Here is a 21,793-nt window from a genome sequence, read left to right on the forward strand (position 1 = left end):
CACTGTGTAGAATTAAAAGGGCCAATTTTATCTTGGATTATTATGATTGATGTTGACCTAAGTCTAAGTTGTGCTGACACCAGTAATGTACTCTTAACTAGGGTCACCTTTTATAAAGGGAGCAGTGTTAGCTTGGGAGAAGCAGCTCAACAAATAACTGCTAAAATATAAGAAGGGGGTTAGAAAGAAAGACATTTTTTGCTGGAAACGAGATATCTAAGAAGCTGCCACCATGAATGGAACAGAAGGCCTTAATTTCTATATCCCCATGTCAAACAAGACTGGTGTTGTTCGGAGTCCATTTGAATATCCCCAATATTATTTGGCAGATCCATGGAAATATTCTGCCTTGAGTGCGTATATGTTTCTTCTGATTCTGCTTGGATTGCCTATCAATTTTCTAACCCTCTTCGTCACCATCCAACACAAGAAACTCAGAACACCCCTGAACTACATCCTGTTAAATTTGGCAGTATCCAATCTCTTCATGGTCTTAGTTGGCTTCCCCACCACCATGTATACGTCCATGAATGGATATTTCGTTTTTGGGACAGTAGGATGCAACATTGAAGGCTTCTTTGCTACATTCGGTGGTATGTATTTTGATTCCTCTTCCCAATTGTCATTTTTCCCTTAATGAACCTGTAGGCTGTAATTGCATAGTTCAGATTTTCACTGTAGGGTTCTTGGGATATTCTTTACAACACCAAAAGTTCCTCAGAATTTCCAGAGCAATTAACATTGGGAAATTCTAGTGATATCTTGAATTTAGTACCTTGGACCTAAATGCAGAATCAAAAAAGAGACAAGTTATTAATAAGGCTATGAAATGATAAAAATCACACTCAGATTCAAAAGCATTAATATAAAAACCTGGTTGATTTGTTCACCAACGTTTTTAGACAAAAATTCTTATTGTGATCTTTCTCTGGTTCAGGCAGAGGATAGGTGTTTCTGTCAAGTTTTCACAATTTAATGGGCTGGCAAAACTTTGCACACCAGCCTGCAGTAAATTTTAAGCATTAAAAATATTTATTTGTTCAAGTCAGTTTCAAACGTCATCTTGCAGTGATTTAAATTTGGTTTGTTATTATATATTTTACTACACAAGTATACTGGTCTCAGAGGAGTCCTAATTTTGAAATAAAATGACCTAGGAAAAGCAAGTTCTACCAAAGTCTTCCTCTCTTTAGAATTCCTGCATACATAACCAAAGAAAACAGATAAATCCCAGTTTACTTCACATTTCACCTTTAATGTTGGAATGTTTAAAATTTAGAAAGGTAGCTTTTGTTCGCTGTTTTACAAAAGAAGCAAACTTCTGATTTAAGGTTTAAGGTTTTATTTAATTTATATACCGCCCTTCTCCCTGGGGACTCAGGGCGGTTCACAGGGCATATATAAATAACAATACAAAAGTTAAAAAAGATTAAACCAATGCCCAATTAAAACAATAATACCATTCAAAAACAACAATTTAAAAACCCATAATCCCCCATCAGGCCAGACCAGCTAATTCAAATAAGTGAGTCTTCAGACCGCGACGGAAGGTTCGGAGGTCTGATGCCATCCGGAGCTCCACCGGCAGTTGGTTCCATAATGCCGGGGCTCCCACAGAGAAGGCTCTCCCCCTGGGGGCCACCAGTCGGCATTCCCTGACTGGAGGCACCCTGAGGAGGCCCTCTCTGTGGGAACGCACAGGGCGGAGGGGAGTTGACGCCGGCAGCAGGTGGTCCCCGAGGTAACCCGGACCCATGCCATGTAAGGACTTAAAGATCATAACCAAAACCTTGAACCTCACCCAGAAGACAACTGGTAACCAATGCAGCTCGTGGAGCAAAGGTGTAACATGGGAGTACCAGGAAACTCCCAAGACAACTCTCGCGGCCGCATTCTGTACCAGTTGGAGCCTCCGAGTGGTCTTCAAGGGAAGCCCCATGTAGAGAGCATTACAGTAGTCAAGGCGAGAGGTCACGAGCGCATGAGTGACCGTACACAAGGCATCCCGGTCCAGATAGGGCCGCAACTGGCGCACCAGGCGAACCTGGGCGAAAGCCCCCCCTAGTCACGGCCACTATATGATCTTCCAGGGTAAGCCGTGAATCTAAGAGGACTCCCAAGTTGCGAGCCCTATCCACTGGGGGTAAGAGCTCACCCCCCATAGAAAGAGATGGAACATTTTGAATGTCCCGGGATGCCGGAATGCACAGCCACTCAGTCTTGTCAGGGTTGAGTTAAATTCTGTTCCTCCCCATCCAGACCCGAACCGCCTCCAGGCAACGGGACATCACAGCGAGGGCATCACTGGGGTGGTTTGGGGTCGAAAAGAAAAGTTGGGTATCATCGGCATATTGATGATACCCAACTCCAAAACCACGAATGATCTCACCCAGCGGTTTCATGTAGATGTTGAACAGGAGAGGCGAGAGAACCGACCCCTGAGGAACTCCACAAACGAGAGACCTAGGGGCCGATCTCTGCCCCCCTGCCAACACCGACTGCGAGCGTCCCAGGAGATAGGAGGAGAACCACTGAAGAACTGTGCCTCCCACTCCCAATCCCCTGAGACGAGTTTCTTGAAAAGGAAGTAAACTTTTAAGTGTGCTCCAAAATTATTCTTTGAATGCAGGCAGATAATAGAGAAAATAAGATTTAAATTAAAAAAAAATGTTCCAAGAACTCACCCTTCTAAGTGCTCTAAGAAGCAAATCCTACATTCAGCTATTCTCAAAGATAGAAATAAGAGAAGCGTTGTGATTTTTAAGACATAAATGAGATGTTGTTGAGGTTCAAAGCTGGAGATGGGAAGGAAAGAAAAACGAATGGTTTTCACAATTTGAGAAAAGTTTGGAAGTTTTGGTGTGTAGACTAAAGGGGAATAGAAGAGCAATGTCCCCAATCGTAACTTATTTCACTATAATTTGTTATTTATTTTCCTTATTGTATGGCATTTACAGTGGTCATACAATCACTGATATACAAATTTAGTTTAAATGTTTAACACACTATTATTTGTGTTTTAATGCCATTTTCCCCCTTTCTTGGACATAAATATACTTGCCTAGGAAATAACTGACTAAAGAGGAGAGTTGCACAAATTGAACTATTTTATGAATAAAATATAAAAAAACAAAACCCATATAGAAATTTTAGGATGGGCAAGAAAAGGCTGCTTTATTCTTTTGATTATTAAATTTGACCCCCATTCCATGCATTTCACTGAGACAGCTCTGGGCAGAATTACAGAGATCTGCCAAATTCATATATATGGGTTGAACTTCAAAAATGAGGACACTTTCAAAGAGACTCGTTAGACCTGGAATAAGATCCTGGGAATGACATGAGAGTACTTAGTTAAGATGCACTCTGGTACTTCCACTTTGCAACCAATTCTGGATCCATTCTAAGAACAGGATTATCCCCAAGGTTTCTCTGATGCTTCGTGTATATTGAAAGTACCAAAGATTGACCCCAGAATATTCTATTTACAATGTCTGTATTATATCACCAATCTGAAAATTCCTCAGAAAAATATTGACTGTTATTTATTTATATCTATTGAGAATGTTTCCATACAATAAAAGTCAAATCAAAAGAAAGGAAAGGAGAAAAAGTGCAAGGAAAATAAAATAAAGAACTAAAGAAATATAACGATTTCTCATCTTCTTTTCAACAGATAGTTACAATTTTATAATCCCTCCTCAGTCTTAGATATTATATAAATTCCTTAATTCCTTCAGGTCCTCATTTAGTCCATAAACTTAAACTTCAGACCCATAAATCATCATTTAATGTCTTTCTCCTTTCAGCAAAAAGTCCATATAAGGTTTCCGGTCTTTCAGAAAAGTTTTTTCTTTTTAATCTGCCCAAACAGGTCCAGTTTTACCCTCTCTGTGAGTTCTGTCATTTTCACAATCCATTCCTCTACTGAAGGATTTCATTATTCTTCCATCATTGTGCATCTTGCTGCAGTTACAATATATAAGATCACTCTACCGTAGAAAAATGGCTGGCTTTTCATGCCTTGTGGCAGCCCTGGTCCCTCTACCTGCTCTTCCTGCATCTATTGGCAAACCCTTAAACTGGGTTATTGTAATATGTTACATGTGGCAGAATGTCTGGAGACATTAGATTAGTGGCTCCCAACCTTTTCTATACCCCACACCCCTAGAATGCTTCTGATATATTCTCACACCCCACACAAAAGTTCGAAATAACAGCAACAAATTATGCATATACACTATAATTTTGAAAACCCAGTTTTTGAACCCCCTGGAATAACATCTTGCACCCCCAGGGGTTGCGAGCACCCCCGGTTGGGAACCCCTGCATTAGATGATCAAAGTTAATGAAGAATAGAGAAGAAAACTGCTTATTGGATCTGGCCATTTTAAGTATTCCACAATTTTATACCTACACTAATCCCCAGTCAGTTTTCCAGCCTTGTTCAAAATGGTATCGATCAGGGATCTAGACGGTTTTCCCAAAAAAAATGAATGAATGTGGCTAATGCAAAGATTTTATTTCATTGACATGGCAGCTGCAGTTGCCAGAACCAGTGATTTTCAGGTATGGGGCCTCAGGGTGCACTATGTTGTTTATGTTTAAAGCCTTAAATAGCTTAGGTTCTGTCAATCTGAAGAACCCTCTTTTCCACACATCTCTACTGTTTGTGGCAAGAGCCCCAGAGGTCTCTTCCCCCTATGCCTCTACTGCTGAGGTTCTCTCTCTTCTGCAGAATAGTCTCTTCCTAAAGAAATCTAGTTGGCATATTCACTCTACATCTATAAATATTTTGACCTTTGGCAGGCATTTAAATATTAACACCTTTTTTTGTAACTTATGGCTCTTTAAATTTTAAAATGTAGATTGATTATATGATTACCTGGATTTTTATGCTCTATTAGATCGTTTTCCTTTATTTTAATGTTGTTCCTTGTTTCACCCCTACAAAACATTCCAAGGATATTTTCTGAGTGGGAAGCACATAAATGCAATGCAATACAATGCAATGCAGCAACATTATGAAGGATCACAACAATGGAAATCAGAAAATAGTATTTTCATTTGGTCTTGGAAATGTTTTTCCATCTCTCTGGAGTTTTTTAATTTTTTTTAAATAAATGGTTGTTTTATTCTCTTACAGGTGAGATGGGTCTTTGGTCTCTCGTAGTCCTGGCTGTAGAAAGATATGTAGTAGTTTGTAAGCCCATGAGCAACTTCCGTTTCACCGAAAATCATGCCATAATGGGATTGGCTCTCACTTGGATCATGGCCTTGTCTTGTGCTGGTCCTCCTCTAATTGGATGGTCAAGGTGGGTTTCTGTTGAATCCCTGATAGGATTTGAAGTACAGACCTAAGAGAGCTAATGGGGATAGAAATAATACATAGGTCCAGGTGTGCCAGTCATATCTTTTGCTATAAATATTAAGGATAATAAATTTGTCAGTTTTTTCCAACCTGGCATTTTCTGGGTGCGTTGAACTGCAATTTCCAGGATTTCCAGGATAAAGTCGGAAAGTCAAAATTCAGATGCCACTGGATATTTATTTATTTTTAATCAACTCTTGTTGTGGAAAAATAAGTTACACAGAGGATTTTTGTTGGTACCAAGCTGTGAGTATCCAAAATCTCAACAACATTACTCCTGTATTTATTTATCAGGGATAAATCTCTGATATACCCTCTTTTAATGTACATGGCCACATTCCTTATCCTATATTCAAATAAGGTGACTATTCAAATCAATGTCAGCAAACTGATATTGAGTTCGTTAAAGCCGGCTAAAACGTTGGCTAAAAAGCCTCAGCTGTTCCAAGCCTCTAAGACTGATACCAAATGCACAGACTCATATGTTAATGAATAAATGAATAAATCAGAGGTCTTCAAACTTGCCCCTTTTATGACTTGTGGACTTCAACTCCCAGAATTTGTCAGCCAGGCACACTGGCTGAGGAATTCTGGGAGTTGAAGTCCACAAGTCATAAAAGGGCCAAATTTGAAGATCCCTGGAATAAATAGTTAAATAACCCATAGCCAGAATAGTGAACTAGCCCCGTTTACCTGATTTTTTCTCCCCTTTCACTCAGTTGTGTCCACTTCTCAGAGACTGCCTTGACAAGTCCTTACCATTTTCATGGCAAGGTTTTTCAGTAGTAGTTTGCCATTGCCTCCTTCATAGGGCTGAGAGAGAGTGACTGGCCCAAGGCCACCCAGGTGGGTTTGTACCCATGGTGGGACTGGAGCTCACAGTCCCCCAGTTTCTAGCCTGATGCCTTAACCCCTACACAAAACTGATTCTTGCTTACTTAATGCTATCTTGGAAATGAAAAATAAATAAATCTTACCTCCTTCGAATGATTAAGAACTGCTCCCAAGATATCTTCTTCGAAAGAAGCCTGCTTAAGTTTTGCCTCTTTAGGGAAGTAATGCACACATTAACAATATTAAAGTGTTAATACGACTCTTTATTTCTGCAAACTGTAATATTCTACCTATGCTTTATTTGAATGCAGATATATCCCGGAAGGTATGCAGTGCTCATGTGGAGTTGATTATTATACACCAACCCCAGAAGTCTATAATGAGTCCTTTGTCATCTATATGTTCCTTGTACATTTTATCATTCCCTTGATGGTTATCTTCTTCTGCTATGGTCGTCTTCTCTGCACCGTTAAAGAGGTGGGTGATTCTACAGAAAGAGGAATCTTTTCTCCACCAGACCAAGTCAGATTGAAAACAGTTAATCCACACAAGGGGAATAAGAACCAGAGTTGTTAAGATAACGAAAGTTTTGATTGGTTGGTTTTCTTTGGAAATAATGTTATGGTCATAACCACTACCACCATCTTCTGTGGCGTATCTGCAGTTTCCCAGGCTTTTCCAGCTACTTCATTGGTAAGAGTTCACCAAGGCTTAATAAATATTTGAGAAATCCTTCTCCAGCATCCCAGTGTTGTGATTCAGCATCAGCCTGTGATACCGGCAGCTGAGTCTGATGATTCTGAAGAGGAGGAGGAGGAGGGGTTTGGAAAGCCTTTGGTGTCAGAGGAAGGCTCTGATGCACTGCAGGCCTCTCAGCCTGGCCCCTCCCATCATGTTCCTCATCAGACTCAGCTGTGTGAGCACGAGGTATTGGACGTAAATGATTCACAGCTGGATTTATTCAGCAACGCTAGGAGCAGGAGGCAATCCAACAGAGTAGAACAGAGAAAGGCCATGAGGCAACTCAGTGAGAGGAGGAGAAGGCAATGAGAAGCCATGCCTTGGGACTGCTGATAAAAGCGGAAGGTGTGGGAGGTGCTGGTTGCTGAAGGCAACTGTTTGAAGATCTTCTGCTAGAGTCCTGGTCTGTTATTCCTTTTTAACTCTTGTTTGAACTTTTGGTTTAACTCTTGTTTGAACTTTAGATTTCTTTGTAAATAAATTTGGTTGGGTTTTTCCAGCCTGTTGACTATAAAAAGGGGTTGTGCCTGACATTCAAACAGGGCTGGCTGTAGGCTGGAACAGAACACCCAGATATGTGCTTTGCTGCAAAGAAATCCAAGTGTATATTCAGAATAATTTGTGGGAGCATTTGTGTTAGGGCTTCGTGAGGACGGGGAATGAGACAATGGGGGTGGGCAAAGCCCCACACGAACAGGTCTGAAGTAAAACCCACCTCCTTCTCAAACATCCTCCACTTATTTTATATAAGTGATTTCCCTTATCCAGACTTCCCCCCTTAAATTTACCACATTTAATTTTAACTTAACCACACACCACAAATGTGTCAGCTGCAGGTGTGACTGCAGGCCACACTTGTTTCTTGAGAGCTGCATATAATGTAGAGTCTCTTCTTTCCACCCTTATTAAAATGTGTAGGGCCCTTCTTCCGGTTAACATCTGTCCATTTTGAACAGCACAGTTGCAAAGTCTCAATCACATCCCTTCTTGTGCTTTTTTAGGCTGCTGCTCAGCAACAGGAATCAGCCACCACTCAGAAGGCTGAGAAAGAAGTCACTCGCATGGTTATCATTATGGTGATTGCCTTCCTTGTTTGCTGGGTCCCTTATGCCTCCGTGGCTTTCTATATCTTTACTCATCAAGGATCTGACTTTGGCCCTGTCTTTATGACCGTCCCGGCCTTCTTTGCCAAGAGCTCTGCAATCTACAATCCAGTGATTTATATCGTAATGAACAAACAGGTAACTTAGAAATGTTGCCACAGCTTTTCAAGTGTGTAATGATGATGGGCATTTACAGCATTTTCCCTAAGTGCTTAAAGTGCTTCCAATATACAGTACATCATAATAATTCATGTTGCAAACCCTGCCAGGTAGACTTAATTATTCTCCGTAGTATAAATACAGGATTGGGGGGAAGCCGGCAGAACTTTCAGTGGTTTCATTGCCAGATGGCAAATGAAACTAGCCCGTGACATTTCCGCTTTCTTGACTGAATTTTACTTCTTCATTATGTGTTACACAGCAATGCATCTTGCTGGGGCTGACACAGTCTGAAAATCCCAAGCAACCTGTTCAAAGTGTAGGGTGTGTGTGTGTGTTATGGGTCAAGGTTTGGGGCCAGAGAAGATGTTCTTATGCTCTTGAACTTGCCAAAAGCTTCTCCTTCTTTCATTGGATCAAAGGAAGCTGCTAACAAAGCTCAATGTTTTGTGAGCCTTTCAGAGCAAGGAGGCTGAACTCTGTTATTTTAAGCAGAATGAATTATAGGGTTATGAATTATTTCCTTGGTGTCTGGAGTGGGTCAAGGATTTTCACTGACCTTGAAACACAGGGACCAATTAAAATAAAAAGGAGCTCTTTCTCTAGGATATCAGGAGGAACAGCCATGGAAGGACAAATAAAGATTTATCCAATTATGCCTGCCAGTTACGTTAGACAACAAACCCCATAGTCTATACAGAGTCTTAATCATCCAGGTCATGGTTGTCCCAAAAGGCAACTAGATGTTGTTGTTTTTCCTTAAAGATGCTCTGCTTCTCATCCAAGAAGCTTCTTCAGTTCTGGAGAAGCTTCTTGGATGAGAAGCAAAATGTCTTCCCAAGAAAAAACAAAGTCCAGTTGCCTTTTGAAAAAGCATCTTTGGTACAAACCCAAGTGAATCAAAGTGCCAGGGAGGCAGAGGGAGCCAGATGGTGGGAGGCTGCCCTTATGAATGAATATGAATCTCCAGTTTTTTATTCCTTTTATTTATTATTAAATTTATATCTTACCTTGCAACTCTCAATGCAATTTACAGTAATAAAAAAGTATGACTGTTGCAATTTAAGTCATTCAAATTATATTCATTTTATGATTAAAATTAATGACTTAAAGCTGGCTAAAAATTGTAATGATTAAAATTGTAAAAGCTTGATCATAGAGCTGTGTCTTTGCCATCATCCTAAATTCGGGGATGTGCCCAGTACAGGTATCATATGATTCCCTATCATGCAAAGATCAACAACATGGCTAGTTTGTACCAATTGCATTTTGTGGATGAAGACAACACAAAACACGCTGAATTGGAAATACCATTTTCCCGAAAGGAAGGCCTATCCTGAAAATAAGTCCTAGCTTGATTTTTTGGGGTGGGCCTAATATAAATCCTATCCCGAAAATAAGCCTTAGTTTTGGGGCGAGGCATACACTTAAAAATCAAGCTAGGTACCTCGCAGCCAGGCCTCTCCTCACCGGCCCACTTCTTCTGAGGCATATTCTGCAGCCAGGCCTGCCTTTCTTAGTCACAGGCCAAGAACTGAGCTATGGATTCAATCCATAGTTTGGTTCTGCAAGACATCTGTAACTGAGGACCGAGCTAGATTCAATCCATAGCTGCATAGGCCTTCCAGAAAAGCCTTACTACAAAATGTAGGCTGGAATGCAGCTGCAGAATGCAGCTGCGCCTTCAGCCTCAGAAGAAGTGGACTGGCTGGGCTGGGCTGTCGGTGCTGGAGGTGAGTAAGACAGACAGACAGACAGAAAGACACACACACACACACACACACACACACACACACACACACACACACTGAAAATAAGACCTGTGCCTCTTTTGGATGCAAAAAAAAAAAGAAGACCTGGCCTTATTTTTGGGGAAACATGGGTAATACATGGCTAACCTTCAGCGGATCGCCTTCACAAAATCTGCAGCTGAGGAAGGGCTGCAGTTGGTGCGTTAGGACCAGTTGAGAAAATGGACTTCTTGGTAGAAAAGCCATCAGCGTGTTCCAGATTCTAGAATTATCGCTGATCTTTTGACGTGGTTATTACAGCTGGTTCCTGATGGTGCAAGTTGCATTTGCTAATGATTTTTTAATTTTTATTTGTAGTTCCGCAACTGTATGATCACCACACTTTGCTGTGGAAAGAATCCTTTGGCAGAGGAGGACACTTCTGCTGGCACCAAGACAGAGACATCTACAGTCTCCACAAGTCAGGTTGCCCCTGCCTAGATCTTGTACGGAAGCCTTTGATTTCCAAATACTTCCTTTGAGTGGCAGCATACTTTTCCCTCTCACCATTCCTTATTGTCGGCAGCATACTGCTTCCAATTCACCTGGCAGCATAAAATCCATATTGCAGATTGTGATGACGAGAATGAAGCTATACATGTTCCACTTGCAATCCTATTTACCTTTACTCTGGAATATGCGATCCAATTTGTTTTATATTGCAAAATAAGACTTGCTTTTTTGCTGATAGGTCATATAGGATTGCAGTCTAAGTGGTGCAAATCAAATCAGCGCCATGAAAGAACAAGAAGGTTAATGGCCCCAAACTTAGTTAGATACCGTGAAGCATTAGCTTGTATCGCTACAAATGCATTTAATTCTTATCTTAAGGCTGTTTGTGTTCCTAAGTACACATTGCTGCCTCTGTTTGGGTTTGGGTTTCCATTCTTTTCCTAAGTTTCGTATTCACTGAACATTTGCACATTCATGGTAGCAATTAGACCTGGATTTTTGTTTTCTTATTTCTTATGATACCTGGAGACTTATCTGAGCTTAATTTGCAGAAATATTATCAAAATGTATCACTACAATCTCATGTTTGTGTACTAGGAGAGTGGATAATGGTGACAGAGAGTTTACTTCATACTGGTTTGATATCCTCACACAGTTTGGTAGCATGAAGTGGAATGGTTCCATTTCATCTAATCAGTACAATTTTCAGTAAATAAAACTACAATGTACTTCTCTCAAGATCAGAGAGATACCATTAGTGCAAATGATCTCAGTTAAAAAAATATTTTGCATTGGACAGGAATTATGTATTAAATTGATTGATTTCTAACAGTTATATTCCAGATGTTCAGGGGCAATCAGCAGTCTTGGAGTACCTTATGCAAAGCATAAAAACAAGGAATCTTCAGAGAAATTTAGTTGGGGCCTTCAGATAACCTAAAGACAGTAGGAACATCCCCCCCCCTATTTCCCCTCCATCCAGCAACCTATGCCCTTGGGAAAGGGCTAAGGCTTGGCTAAACAATACAGAGGAGAAAAGGGAAGAACTGCTAAGGAAGGAAGCAATTGTCCCAAATCTGACTTGAATCTATGATAAGTTAAGGAAGTTCGCAGAAGGAGCAACATCCTTAAAACAAACCAAAACAATGAAAACCCCTCACCACCAGATGATCAGCAAAAGACAATTCTCAGCAGCAACAAAGGGCATAGGAAATAAGCAGAGCCAATTTATTGGGTGGGTGAGTTTCCTAGGAAGGAGCTGAAAAAGTTGAGCTCCAGCACTGAAAATCTTTCCTTCTTACACCTGCCTTACCCAAGAAGTTGAAGGTATCTGCTCCCAGCATGTGAACGCAATGGGAATTGCCCAGTAAATGCACACACGAATTTGAGGGAAAGGAAAGCCTGGCTTCCCTCATACAGAATGAAGTCACGGGGCACATTTTTTTTGCTATGAGAATATCACACAAAATGTGAGGGAAAGGCCTTAACATCAGACTAGATCACAGCTGCATTTGGAAGAAAACTATTTGCTGAAGCACAGCTTATCTAGCTTTCCTATACCGTATAGAGTACAAAACTCCAAAAAAATTGCAGAATCATGAAATGAATTTTGGGGGTTACTGAGCAAAACATGAGGCAAAGCAATACTTCTGAGATTGTACCTGAATCTCTTTATCTTTGCCAATTAAATACACTGAACATTTTAGCATTATCTCATGAATGAGGAATAACTTTTTAAAATCACCTAGAACCAGGTATTGTTTCTAAGCTCCTCATTTAGATAGAAATTGTCTGAGCTGTTACGATCTGACAGAACTTTCCCAACTATTCCAATTGCTGTGTACTGTACATGAAGAAAGAACACTCATAAACTCTAGTTTCTCATAAGAAGCTGAAAGATGTGGCTTTTATATTCTTAATGTCTGGAATAATGTTAATATTTTGATTGTGACAGCCTAGCCACAGCTGGGCTGGGAGAAACAGCTGGGAGAAAATAATTACTATACTGACTTGAAAGGAAGATGACCTTGCCCCCCAATAATTGCTTGGGAGAGGGTTGGTGTGGCATTCATTGGGAATGTAATAGCAGAGGAAAGATGGTTGAAAGTGAGCAAGTGGTGGAAAATGTAAATAATGAGAGGGAGGCCCATGGCCTTAGCTTCAAGGGGACAAGGTAAACCTATAACCCCTTTCTCCTTGTATAGTGAGCATTTTACACAAAGAGTTTCTTCACTGGTAAGGATTCTAAAATAATACAGGATTCTGCTTTTTTAAGTAACTAATAGGCTGGGGATAGCATGTCGACTGAACACAATGAGTCCTAGGCCAACTTCCCTTGGAGTAAGAGCAGCTAGAGGGTTTTTTTGTGCTTGTAGCCTAAGTTCTTTCTTTCTTGCAAGGGAAAGGGGAAAGAACTCAGCTCAAGAGACCCCAAGAATCTTGTTTTTCTCTTATTTGCTCTCCAACTTATATGGTGCCTATATGGAGAATACTAAGCTGAACACATCTAGGTCCAGTACAGTAACAGCCTGTGCATACATACCACGTTTAGCTTTACGCCAAGCTTAGATTTCCACAATCTTTCGCACAGGATTTGTGTGTGTGTTTTCTCTGTCTAACGTTCCTTTGTGGGATTTTTTTTAAAAAAAATCAGGTTCATCTTCATTTTACACCAAATATTTCATCTTCATTTTAGTCCTTTAGACTTAAGAAAGGTCGCCAGCATGACCATGGGGTAGAGGATGGAGACCCTAAGACCAAGAAGGCAAAACGTACTAAGGAATAGGACAGTCAAGAGGTACAATAAGGAGTGTCTTTGAGAAACAAAGACATGATAGACAAACCAGAACAAAGGAAAAACGTAGTAGGGAAAGTATACTGATCATGGCTTCTGAAATTTCAACACCGTTATCAGCAGTGACTATAGCAGGTCTTTCTGTTTTTTTCTATGCAATGAAGGGAGGTTTTTGCTTTGTATTATGCATTTTCTACTACCCATTTGAGCTGTATTTTTGCATATATATGGGTGTGGGTGGGTGGGTTTATGCGTGTGCATGAAGAAGCATAGGATGAGTTCATACACTTCTTTCTATGTTCCATGATGAAAAGAGAAATGGCTTGGTTTAAAATGAAACCCTACAACATTTTGAGCTGATGCCCAAGTATTTTTCCCATAAGGATGTTTCACGACAGTGTTCATCAAAATGTGGTCCAAAGGGCCCTGACTGCCCCCGAAGACCCTCTCAGGGATTCACAAAATCTAATTATTTTCCAGTTTATGTCAAAAAATAAATAAAAAAACAGAATATTAAAATTCCATCAAACAATTGTGAGAAGCAGTAGTGGCAGCGGATTTTAATTTTTTCAAAAAAAATATTAAATGCATCGGTTTTAATTTTTAATATGGTAAATATAGATAACCCATCCAAACAAAAGCTCTTATGGAGTCCTTCATAACTTTTAAAAGTGGGAAGGATTCTGAGGGAAAAATGCTTAAGAAACACTGCATTAAGGAATGTTTTCTTAACATAATGTAATTTTCTTCATCACCCCAGCCAGTTATAACTCATTTGGTCCTGTTGTGTTCTGCTTTTAGAGAGTTATCTTGCTGATAGACTGATAGAAGGACAAACAGAGTCCCACATCCTTTTTCATCACTTATTTCCAGCCTTCTGCAGGAAAGGGAACCAGCCGAAAGCATCACAGATAGGGAGTTAAGAGAAATACTAAGAGGAAGGAAGCAAAGGTGGAGATAGTCCACCTAGCTTCTGCTAATGACATGGACATACCAGTGCAAAACTGGGTAAGAGCTAAGGCAGGTCCAATGGCTGTGTACAGGTATGTTGGATCAGGATGAGCAAACACTTGAAAGGAAGTAACATGGTAAGAAAATGCTTGAATCTGACTTACAAATCATCCACATCTTTCACTTTAATTGCAAGAAAGCCAGCAGGGGACTGTCTCTTTATTGTTTTTAGAAAGCTTCTAAAAACCCAAAGATACAGAGTGTGCACAAATCAACTAGAAGACAACTCAGTTTTGGATGCATTGTGGGGCAAATATGATTTCCTGTGGGACCTTGATGGATCAGAAGCTAGGAAATTTGAAACGGGAATTTTCTTCCTTACACACACACACACACACACACACACACACACACACACACACACTCAAAACCAAGTTTTTCTGCCTTGGTTTTCCCACTGTCTTACAATAACATGACTGAAGTTTTGAGAGAGATTCTGTTCATTGCAGGGAACTATAATTAAACTAAACTGAAAGGGTGACGCAGTGGAATAGACTTGTAGAAGTGGTACCCAAATTTTCTCCCCATAATCCAGGCACTGAGCATGTCTGCTCTGTGCAAATAGCGTAAGTATATATTACAAGCCAGTTGCAAATGGCTTCTTGCCTGCTCATCCATCTTTCTTTTGTCCTTCTCCTCCTCCTCCTCCTCCTCCTCCTCCTCCTCCTCCTCCTCCTCCTCTTTGAACGCTTTATATAAAATGATGTAATCAAAGATCTGAGTTAGAAAAATGGGCAACGTTTTTCTTGGTGCCACATGGCAGGTTTCCATGGTAGCATACCCTACCTGTCATATGACTTCATTTGTCTCAGCTCCCCTCCCAGTTTCTCATACAGACCACACAGCTTCTGACCTTGAATTTCTGGCGGGCACCTTTTTCACTTTCAGCTTGAAATCCATTTGGCAGATGCCCAAACCAAAGGTTCTTGGCCAACACCGTCTCTTCAGAAGATTTATAGGCAGCTAGCTTATCTTCACTCTAGCGCAAGCCAACCAGCAGAGCATATGGACCTGAGATTGCAACATATGTTTGCGAAGCTGTAAGATGGCATAGCGTAATGGTATTGAAGTATTTGGATTTTTATTTTTAGTGCTGTTATTTTTTTTAAACAACCCACATTTCTCTGTGTTTATAATTACAGTTCTGGAGAATATTTCTGTATCACATGATTGTCTTCAGCGTTACACAGTGCTAGGAAGGTAGCTGGAAACAAAACATTTGGGTCCTTAAAAAAGAGCTATTTGCAAGCATCCCTTTTTATTTAACTGACATTTTGATAAGTTAAGCTCTGTGCACTGAAGCTGATGTCCCATTAATTATTTGGAAGAAAAACAGTTCAGTTTGGAATAGTGGGGAAAAGAAAATGAATATTTCACTTATCCTGGAAATACCTATATGTCTCTATCTTTCTGTGGTGCATTCATTTATATGCATGAATATATAATAAAGGTAGTCCTCGATTTACAACAGTTTGCTGAGTGACTGTTCAAAGTTACCACGGCACTGGAAAATGTGACCTATGACTTTTGTAGCATTTCCCCATGATCACATGATCAAAATTCAAATGCCTGGTAACTGGTTCATATTTATGACGGTTGCTGTGTTCCAAGGTCATGTGATCCCTTTTTATGACTTTATCACAAGCAAAGTCAATGGGGAAGTCAGATTCACTTAACAATCAGGTAACTAACTTATCAGCTGCAGTGATTCACTTAACAACTGTGGCAAAGAAGGTAGTAAAATGGGGCAAAACTCACTTAACAAATGTCTCACTTAACAACAGAAATGTTGGGCTCAATTGTGGCCATAAGTTGAGGACTACCTATAGAGGAATTAGAGGGATCCACACTATAAAAAAAAGCAAAGGATTGACTGTGTGCACTTCACTGAGGAACAGAAGTATTTGAAGGAAGGCATCCATTCAGTTGATAAGGAATACTTCCTTAACCTATTCCTGAAAAAGGCTTTTAAAATCCAGAAGACAGGAAAAGAGAACCAAAAGCAATATAATTTCATTTTCTATAAACAGGCCACAGTTGCAGTAGCTAACTAAATACATACAGTATCTGCATTTACCATTTAATTTGCTCCTGTCCTTTGCTCATGTCAGCCTGATTTCCAGGTTGTTTCAGAAAACATTGTCCAGAACGATGAACTTTGCCAGCAGCTTACAAGGATTAAGTCCAGACTGCATGCTATCATATTTTCCCATTGGACAATTCCCTTGATGCTGTATCCTCCCACCTTTTGGTATCAAGAAAACAATGGCCAATTACTTTCCTTCCTGTGAGCAGATCTTTCTGTAAATAAATACATGCAGCCAAAATAGACAGCTTTTTTTGAAAAAAAATATCTTTTCACTATTTCTTTTTGATATCTTTTAGATCTTGTCTAACCAAGAGTGCTATAAGAACACAATGACTATAACTTTTATGACTCATGGACTTCAACTCCCAGAATTCCTGAACCAGCCATGCCAAGGTTGCCTACCCCTGAGATAGACAGATAGAGCCCAGATTCCCTCAATATAATTTCTTTTTAATAATCCATTGAGTTGGAAAGAATTTAAAACATATTTATGTGTTATTCCCTTTCTTGTGTACAGTAAGGTTCCTTTCTCTGCCAGGAACAAAATGGGAGAAAAATCAAAGTAATATTTAAAGAGACGCCACAGCGTGACTGGGGAATACTGGGAACCAAAGTCTTCATATCTTAAAGCTGCCAAGTTTAAAAACACTGGTCTAAAAGTATCCTATACAATAAGCTTACTTATTCACTCCTACTCTCCTCTTACTAATGCCTTATTTTAAAATCTTGCAAAATCATGAAAATTTTTGGGAAAGGCAGATATAGACATTTTCATAGACATAGAAAACTGTTTAGTGCTGTTCATCCAGCTATCTGTCTCTTGTATTTTGTTTTAAAGGTTGACCCCCTCAAGGCTCATGTACAGGCAGTTTGAGTTCAATCAGAATGCCTCTAATTTTGCCCATTGCTTAAGACATAATATGTCTGTTTTCATCTGAGTCGTTACGGGCAGAGCGTGTTGTCCTTTCTTGTTCTTAGTCTTTCTTTCTTCATATTACCGAAAGTCCACATTCTGTGTCTTTGTTATTCCATTCAGATGTTTGCATTTGTTGTGTGGTTTCCAAAAACCCTTTCAGATTCTTCTCTTTGTTTATGACTGGAGTTCCAAATTCTTCACTCCCAGTCCAGAAAGTGAAATATTTCCAATGCTTTGTATTGTTTCCAAAATCTGTGGCAGCTTTACTTCTGCTGGTGTTCCCATTTCAGTTCAAGGGAATCATTACTTGGCTGCTTCTTAGCTGAAATCTTCCTCCCCAAGCATTTTGTAAATGCTTTAGCATTACAAAAGAAACAAATGTAAACTAACAATACTTAGGCTGCTTTGACGTTTAGGATGACAGTTTAGCCTGCCAAACAAAGGCATGGTCTGGTGCCCCTTTCATTTCTGAGACAACACTTTGCCAATATTTCTTCCAGATGTACTTGCTACTCTGGGGCACATGTTTGTGAAAACAGAATGGCATTTGCTGTGTTTAAAATTTGATCAGACATCACTGAACAGTGCATAAAACTGAAATTAGGGAGAAATAAATTCTAATTGGAAGGTTTTTGCATTCGTAGCATACATAGCATAGATGAGTTGCCTCTAACTATAATTTACTGCCACAGCTCAGGGAATATGGAAACAATGCTCCTGATTTTTTTTTAATCAAAAATCCACCTGAAAATCCTTTCCAAAGTGTGGATGCACACTTTGAAGTCATTTTGACTAATGCTAATGGATCCACTTTCTTTGATGGTGAAACTTCAGTCACCTCCAAAAAAAAATCATCATAAAAATAATCTGGAGAGGGAAGAAATGGGACACTGAGAGTGGAAAAGCATTGGTTAAAAGTAAAACTGGACTGGCATCAGCATGGAGGAACCAGCTGCCTCAGGTAGCAGAATTTAAAATACAAGCAGGCAGGATTTAATGTCTGGATGGATGATTTGAAAATATTGGCCCTAGCACTGGAGGAAGCTCCTCTTCATGCTCAGTTGCTGGCAGCAAAACATGTTGGAATGTTACTGCCCCAAACTGCTATATTCTCAGATCCTAATGGTACTAAGTGTTTGAGATACTGGCATAGTTTTATGAAATCTAGGGACTATGTGAGATGCACATTCAAATCTGAAGAAAGAGAGAGAGAGAGAGAGAGAGAGAGAGAGAGAGAGAGAGAGAGAGAGAGAGAGAGAGAGAGAGAGAGAGAGAGAGAGAGAGAGAGTGTTACAGTTCTATATTCAGCACATGTAGACACATATGCAGTGCAAGCATTTCAGATTTATAAAATTAGGCCACTTGACGGCTTGCAAAATTATAGCACATCTGTTGTCTTTGATCTGCTTCTCCAAATCAAAATCCACCCCATTTGCTTATGGATTTTTTTTTTTGCCACTGCTAGAGAAGGAAACCCCTCATATATTCCAAGAAGAGGCTAAAACAAATTCACATTGAGTTTGGAAGTGGTGAGTAGCATTCATGGAAGTAGTACAGCCCAATGCAGTAGAAGATGCTCTTCTCCTATTGGTTCACAGAGGTTTATACAACAATACTGTTCAAACACATTTAGCATAGTTTATTACGTGAACCCACTCTATGTGGTTATTTTATGGTTCCATGTGATGCACAAATCCAGAAATTTGGGTTTCTTTCAGTTAAGTAAGATAGTCTCTTACCTAAGTGATTTCATGAACACATCCATGCAGTTTTCTGTTGAACATACCCTGCATCCATTATTCCTGGGTAAACATATTGCATGAATATGTTTGGTCAGCTTTTAATACCTGACCAAACACACGGATCTTGGAATGTGTCAATATTGCATATACCTCACAGCTAGTAAGATGGGAACAAAAATGTGTTTGGCTTAAAAGGTAGTCTTTATATCAGAGTTCTAGTATTCATAGAATGGAGGGCAAATCACATGATCTTTCATAGTTGTTCTATTATTATGGAGGAGAAAGGAGGCCAACTGAGGCCAAGCAGAAAGAAGCAAAAATGTGGTGCACTGCAATTGTGCGGATGAGACTCTCTTACCCTCGTGGTGAGGAATCCAACCTGATTTGTTCAGTGGCATAGAATGGGAAGCATTTGGGGTCCCACCACATCTTTCTACCTCACACTTAACCAGGATATAAAGGATACTCCTGAACATCAGCTTCCTGGAAGAAGACATCATTTGAGTCTAATATAATAGGTCACCATACTAGGCTTTCTGATTGGAGTGGAACCTGGAGGTGCATTGAAAGGACAAAGGTTGAAAATTTAGTTCACACTTTCTTTGTCTTAGTAAAAATGTGACAATCTTGATTGACCAAACAGGAAATAATTACACCAGGACAACCATAGCTTATAGAATATTAGACACTGGGTGTAAGATAAGTAAATAGTAAAGAACAAGAATTATTAAGTCGATGAAAGAAAAATGCATATGGGCTTGTAAAACTAAGAGAAAAGAGATGGATGTATTTATCCGAGTTTAGCTGATCTAATTTTATGGAGGGCAACTGATGAATACATGCCGAGAAGTGAAGGTATAGGTTTAATTATAAATGAAAAGGCTAAATATATGCTATGAAATATGCAGTGATTCATCTAGGCTGCTGTGTGTGCTTATGAAAGTAGGAATCCATTGTTTGATGGTAGCTGCATGTTACACTCCAGTACAAATGATAATGGGAGATATGAGTTTATGGGAAATTCTGCAACATTCTGAAAATGATCCAAGAGAAACTATTATTCTTTTGTTAAGCCAAGTGTATAAGTAGGACAGAGTCAAGAGTTCATGAATATATCCTTGCAGTTTTCTGTTGAGAGAAAAAGTAGAGAGAAAAAGATTGGGCCATTTGGAAACCCAAGAATGAATTTGGATGGCGACTGGCAGGTATCAGCTTAGAAAAAGTTCTGTTTCTACTAAATATATGACTGAAGCACAAACCTACTGAGATTTATAGATTCCAAAGAAATGAAAAAAAATCCATATTTATGATGGCCTGATAGAATTATTGAAGGATACAAGAAAATGAATTCATGTGGGACAGCCAGAGAGGTGTGTGGAGTTACACTACTGGAAAGTATGGAAAACGATGCTTGATAGAACCAGAACTATGAAGTGAAAGAAGCTGTGGGTGAGGAGAAAATACATATAAGAGAATATTACTACAAAAAATGGGGCTGAGAAAGATATATATCATTATCTTGTATCCCTCAATAATTCTATCAGGCCACGAACACATATACATTAATACAGAAGTTAATACAGCTGCCTAACATGCAAGCTGCCCAGGTTCAAATCCCATAGGGGGTATGACTAGCTGATGAGAGCTAAAGAGCTTGAAATAGCTATACTAGTCTCCCTTTAACTCTTTGTCAGCCACAAAATTTTGAATATGCATATGTACATACAGTATACATACATATACACATACACATACAAAGAAGACCAGGGAGCAGTTAAGAGTAAAAGACATAATAAAAATGCAGAATACTCTTGATAGAACTAGAACAATTGATTTAAATAGAATGGAATAATGGATCAAAGACCAAGGGTGTTGTATTTGACAGATACTATGTGGTTGGTTTCAAGGAATAAACATTATCTGAAAGAAGAGAGAATGGTTATGTATAAGAACATTCTTTTGCTCACTTTGTTAGATGGAAATGAGAGTTCTGTCAGGAGAAACATATAAGTTAAGTTGAATGCAGTGCGATTGGGATTCTTAAGAATTGTGCGTAGTAAAACAACAACAGATGGTCAAGAACTAATAGCTGCTGTACAAATGTGGACTGAATACAAAAATGAGTGATCAAGAGGAACACGGTAAGACTGTGGTGGTTAGATCATCTTCTAGAGAGAAATGAGGACTGACTCAGAAATATGTGGAAAACGAATGAATGGTTGAGAAAAAAGGAAAGATTTTTTTAAAAAAAACTTCATAATGAAATTCTCAAAAAGAAAGAGGTGACAAATTGAAAAGAACTAAAGGTAATATATGACTTGATGAAAGCAAGCACAGTTTGCACAAACATAAAGATAGGGAGAGTTATATTAAATGCTGTAAACTAGATTTAGCTATACTTCCTTTTCTTTTTTTTCCACTTCCTATGATGGCGTTAATTTCTTTTGCTTGCAATTTCTTACTCCTTTTCAGCACATTGCATAGCTCTGCTTACTTTGAAAGGAAACAGCATGAAGTAAGCAAGAATATCTATCAGAGCTAGAGCTGGCCTTATATGCTAGGCTGCCAACAAAATAAAGAACAGCTGATCCTGAATGGGTATGCATGTACTGTATGCGCATGTTTGTGTGTGCAGTAAAATCAAGGCTGGATTTCTACAGAAACACGAAGCTCCTACACTCTCTAAGACCCAGAAAGAGGGATCATTCAAAGCAAGGAACATCTGGCAGCCTTGTTTCAACCAATGGCTGGCATCCAATGGGAACTCACAAGTGGAGGCATTTGGTCTGC

The 21,793-nt window shown here is 39.5% G+C and overlaps 1 protein-coding gene across 1 annotated transcript; it reads left to right on the plus strand.

Moving 5' to 3' along the window:
• Nucleotides 1-232: 232 nt before the first annotated feature.
• Nucleotides 233-10,439, plus strand: RHO (rhodopsin; the record flags this gene model as incomplete). Its single annotated transcript, XM_083353842.1, has 5 exons — nucleotides 233-593; nucleotides 5,147-5,315; nucleotides 6,517-6,682; nucleotides 7,948-8,187; nucleotides 10,317-10,439. 5 exons carry the CDS (start codon nucleotides 233-235, stop codon nucleotides 10,437-10,439), a joined length of 1,059 nt encoding a protein of 352 aa, XP_083209968.1.
• Nucleotides 10,440-21,793: the final 11,354 nt, after the last annotated feature.

The sequence above is a fragment of the Vipera ursinii genome (assembly GCF_947247035.1).
Source record: "Vipera ursinii genome assembly, chromosome: 2".
Taxonomy (NCBI): Eukaryota; Metazoa; Chordata; class Lepidosauria; order Squamata; family Viperidae; genus Vipera; species Vipera ursinii.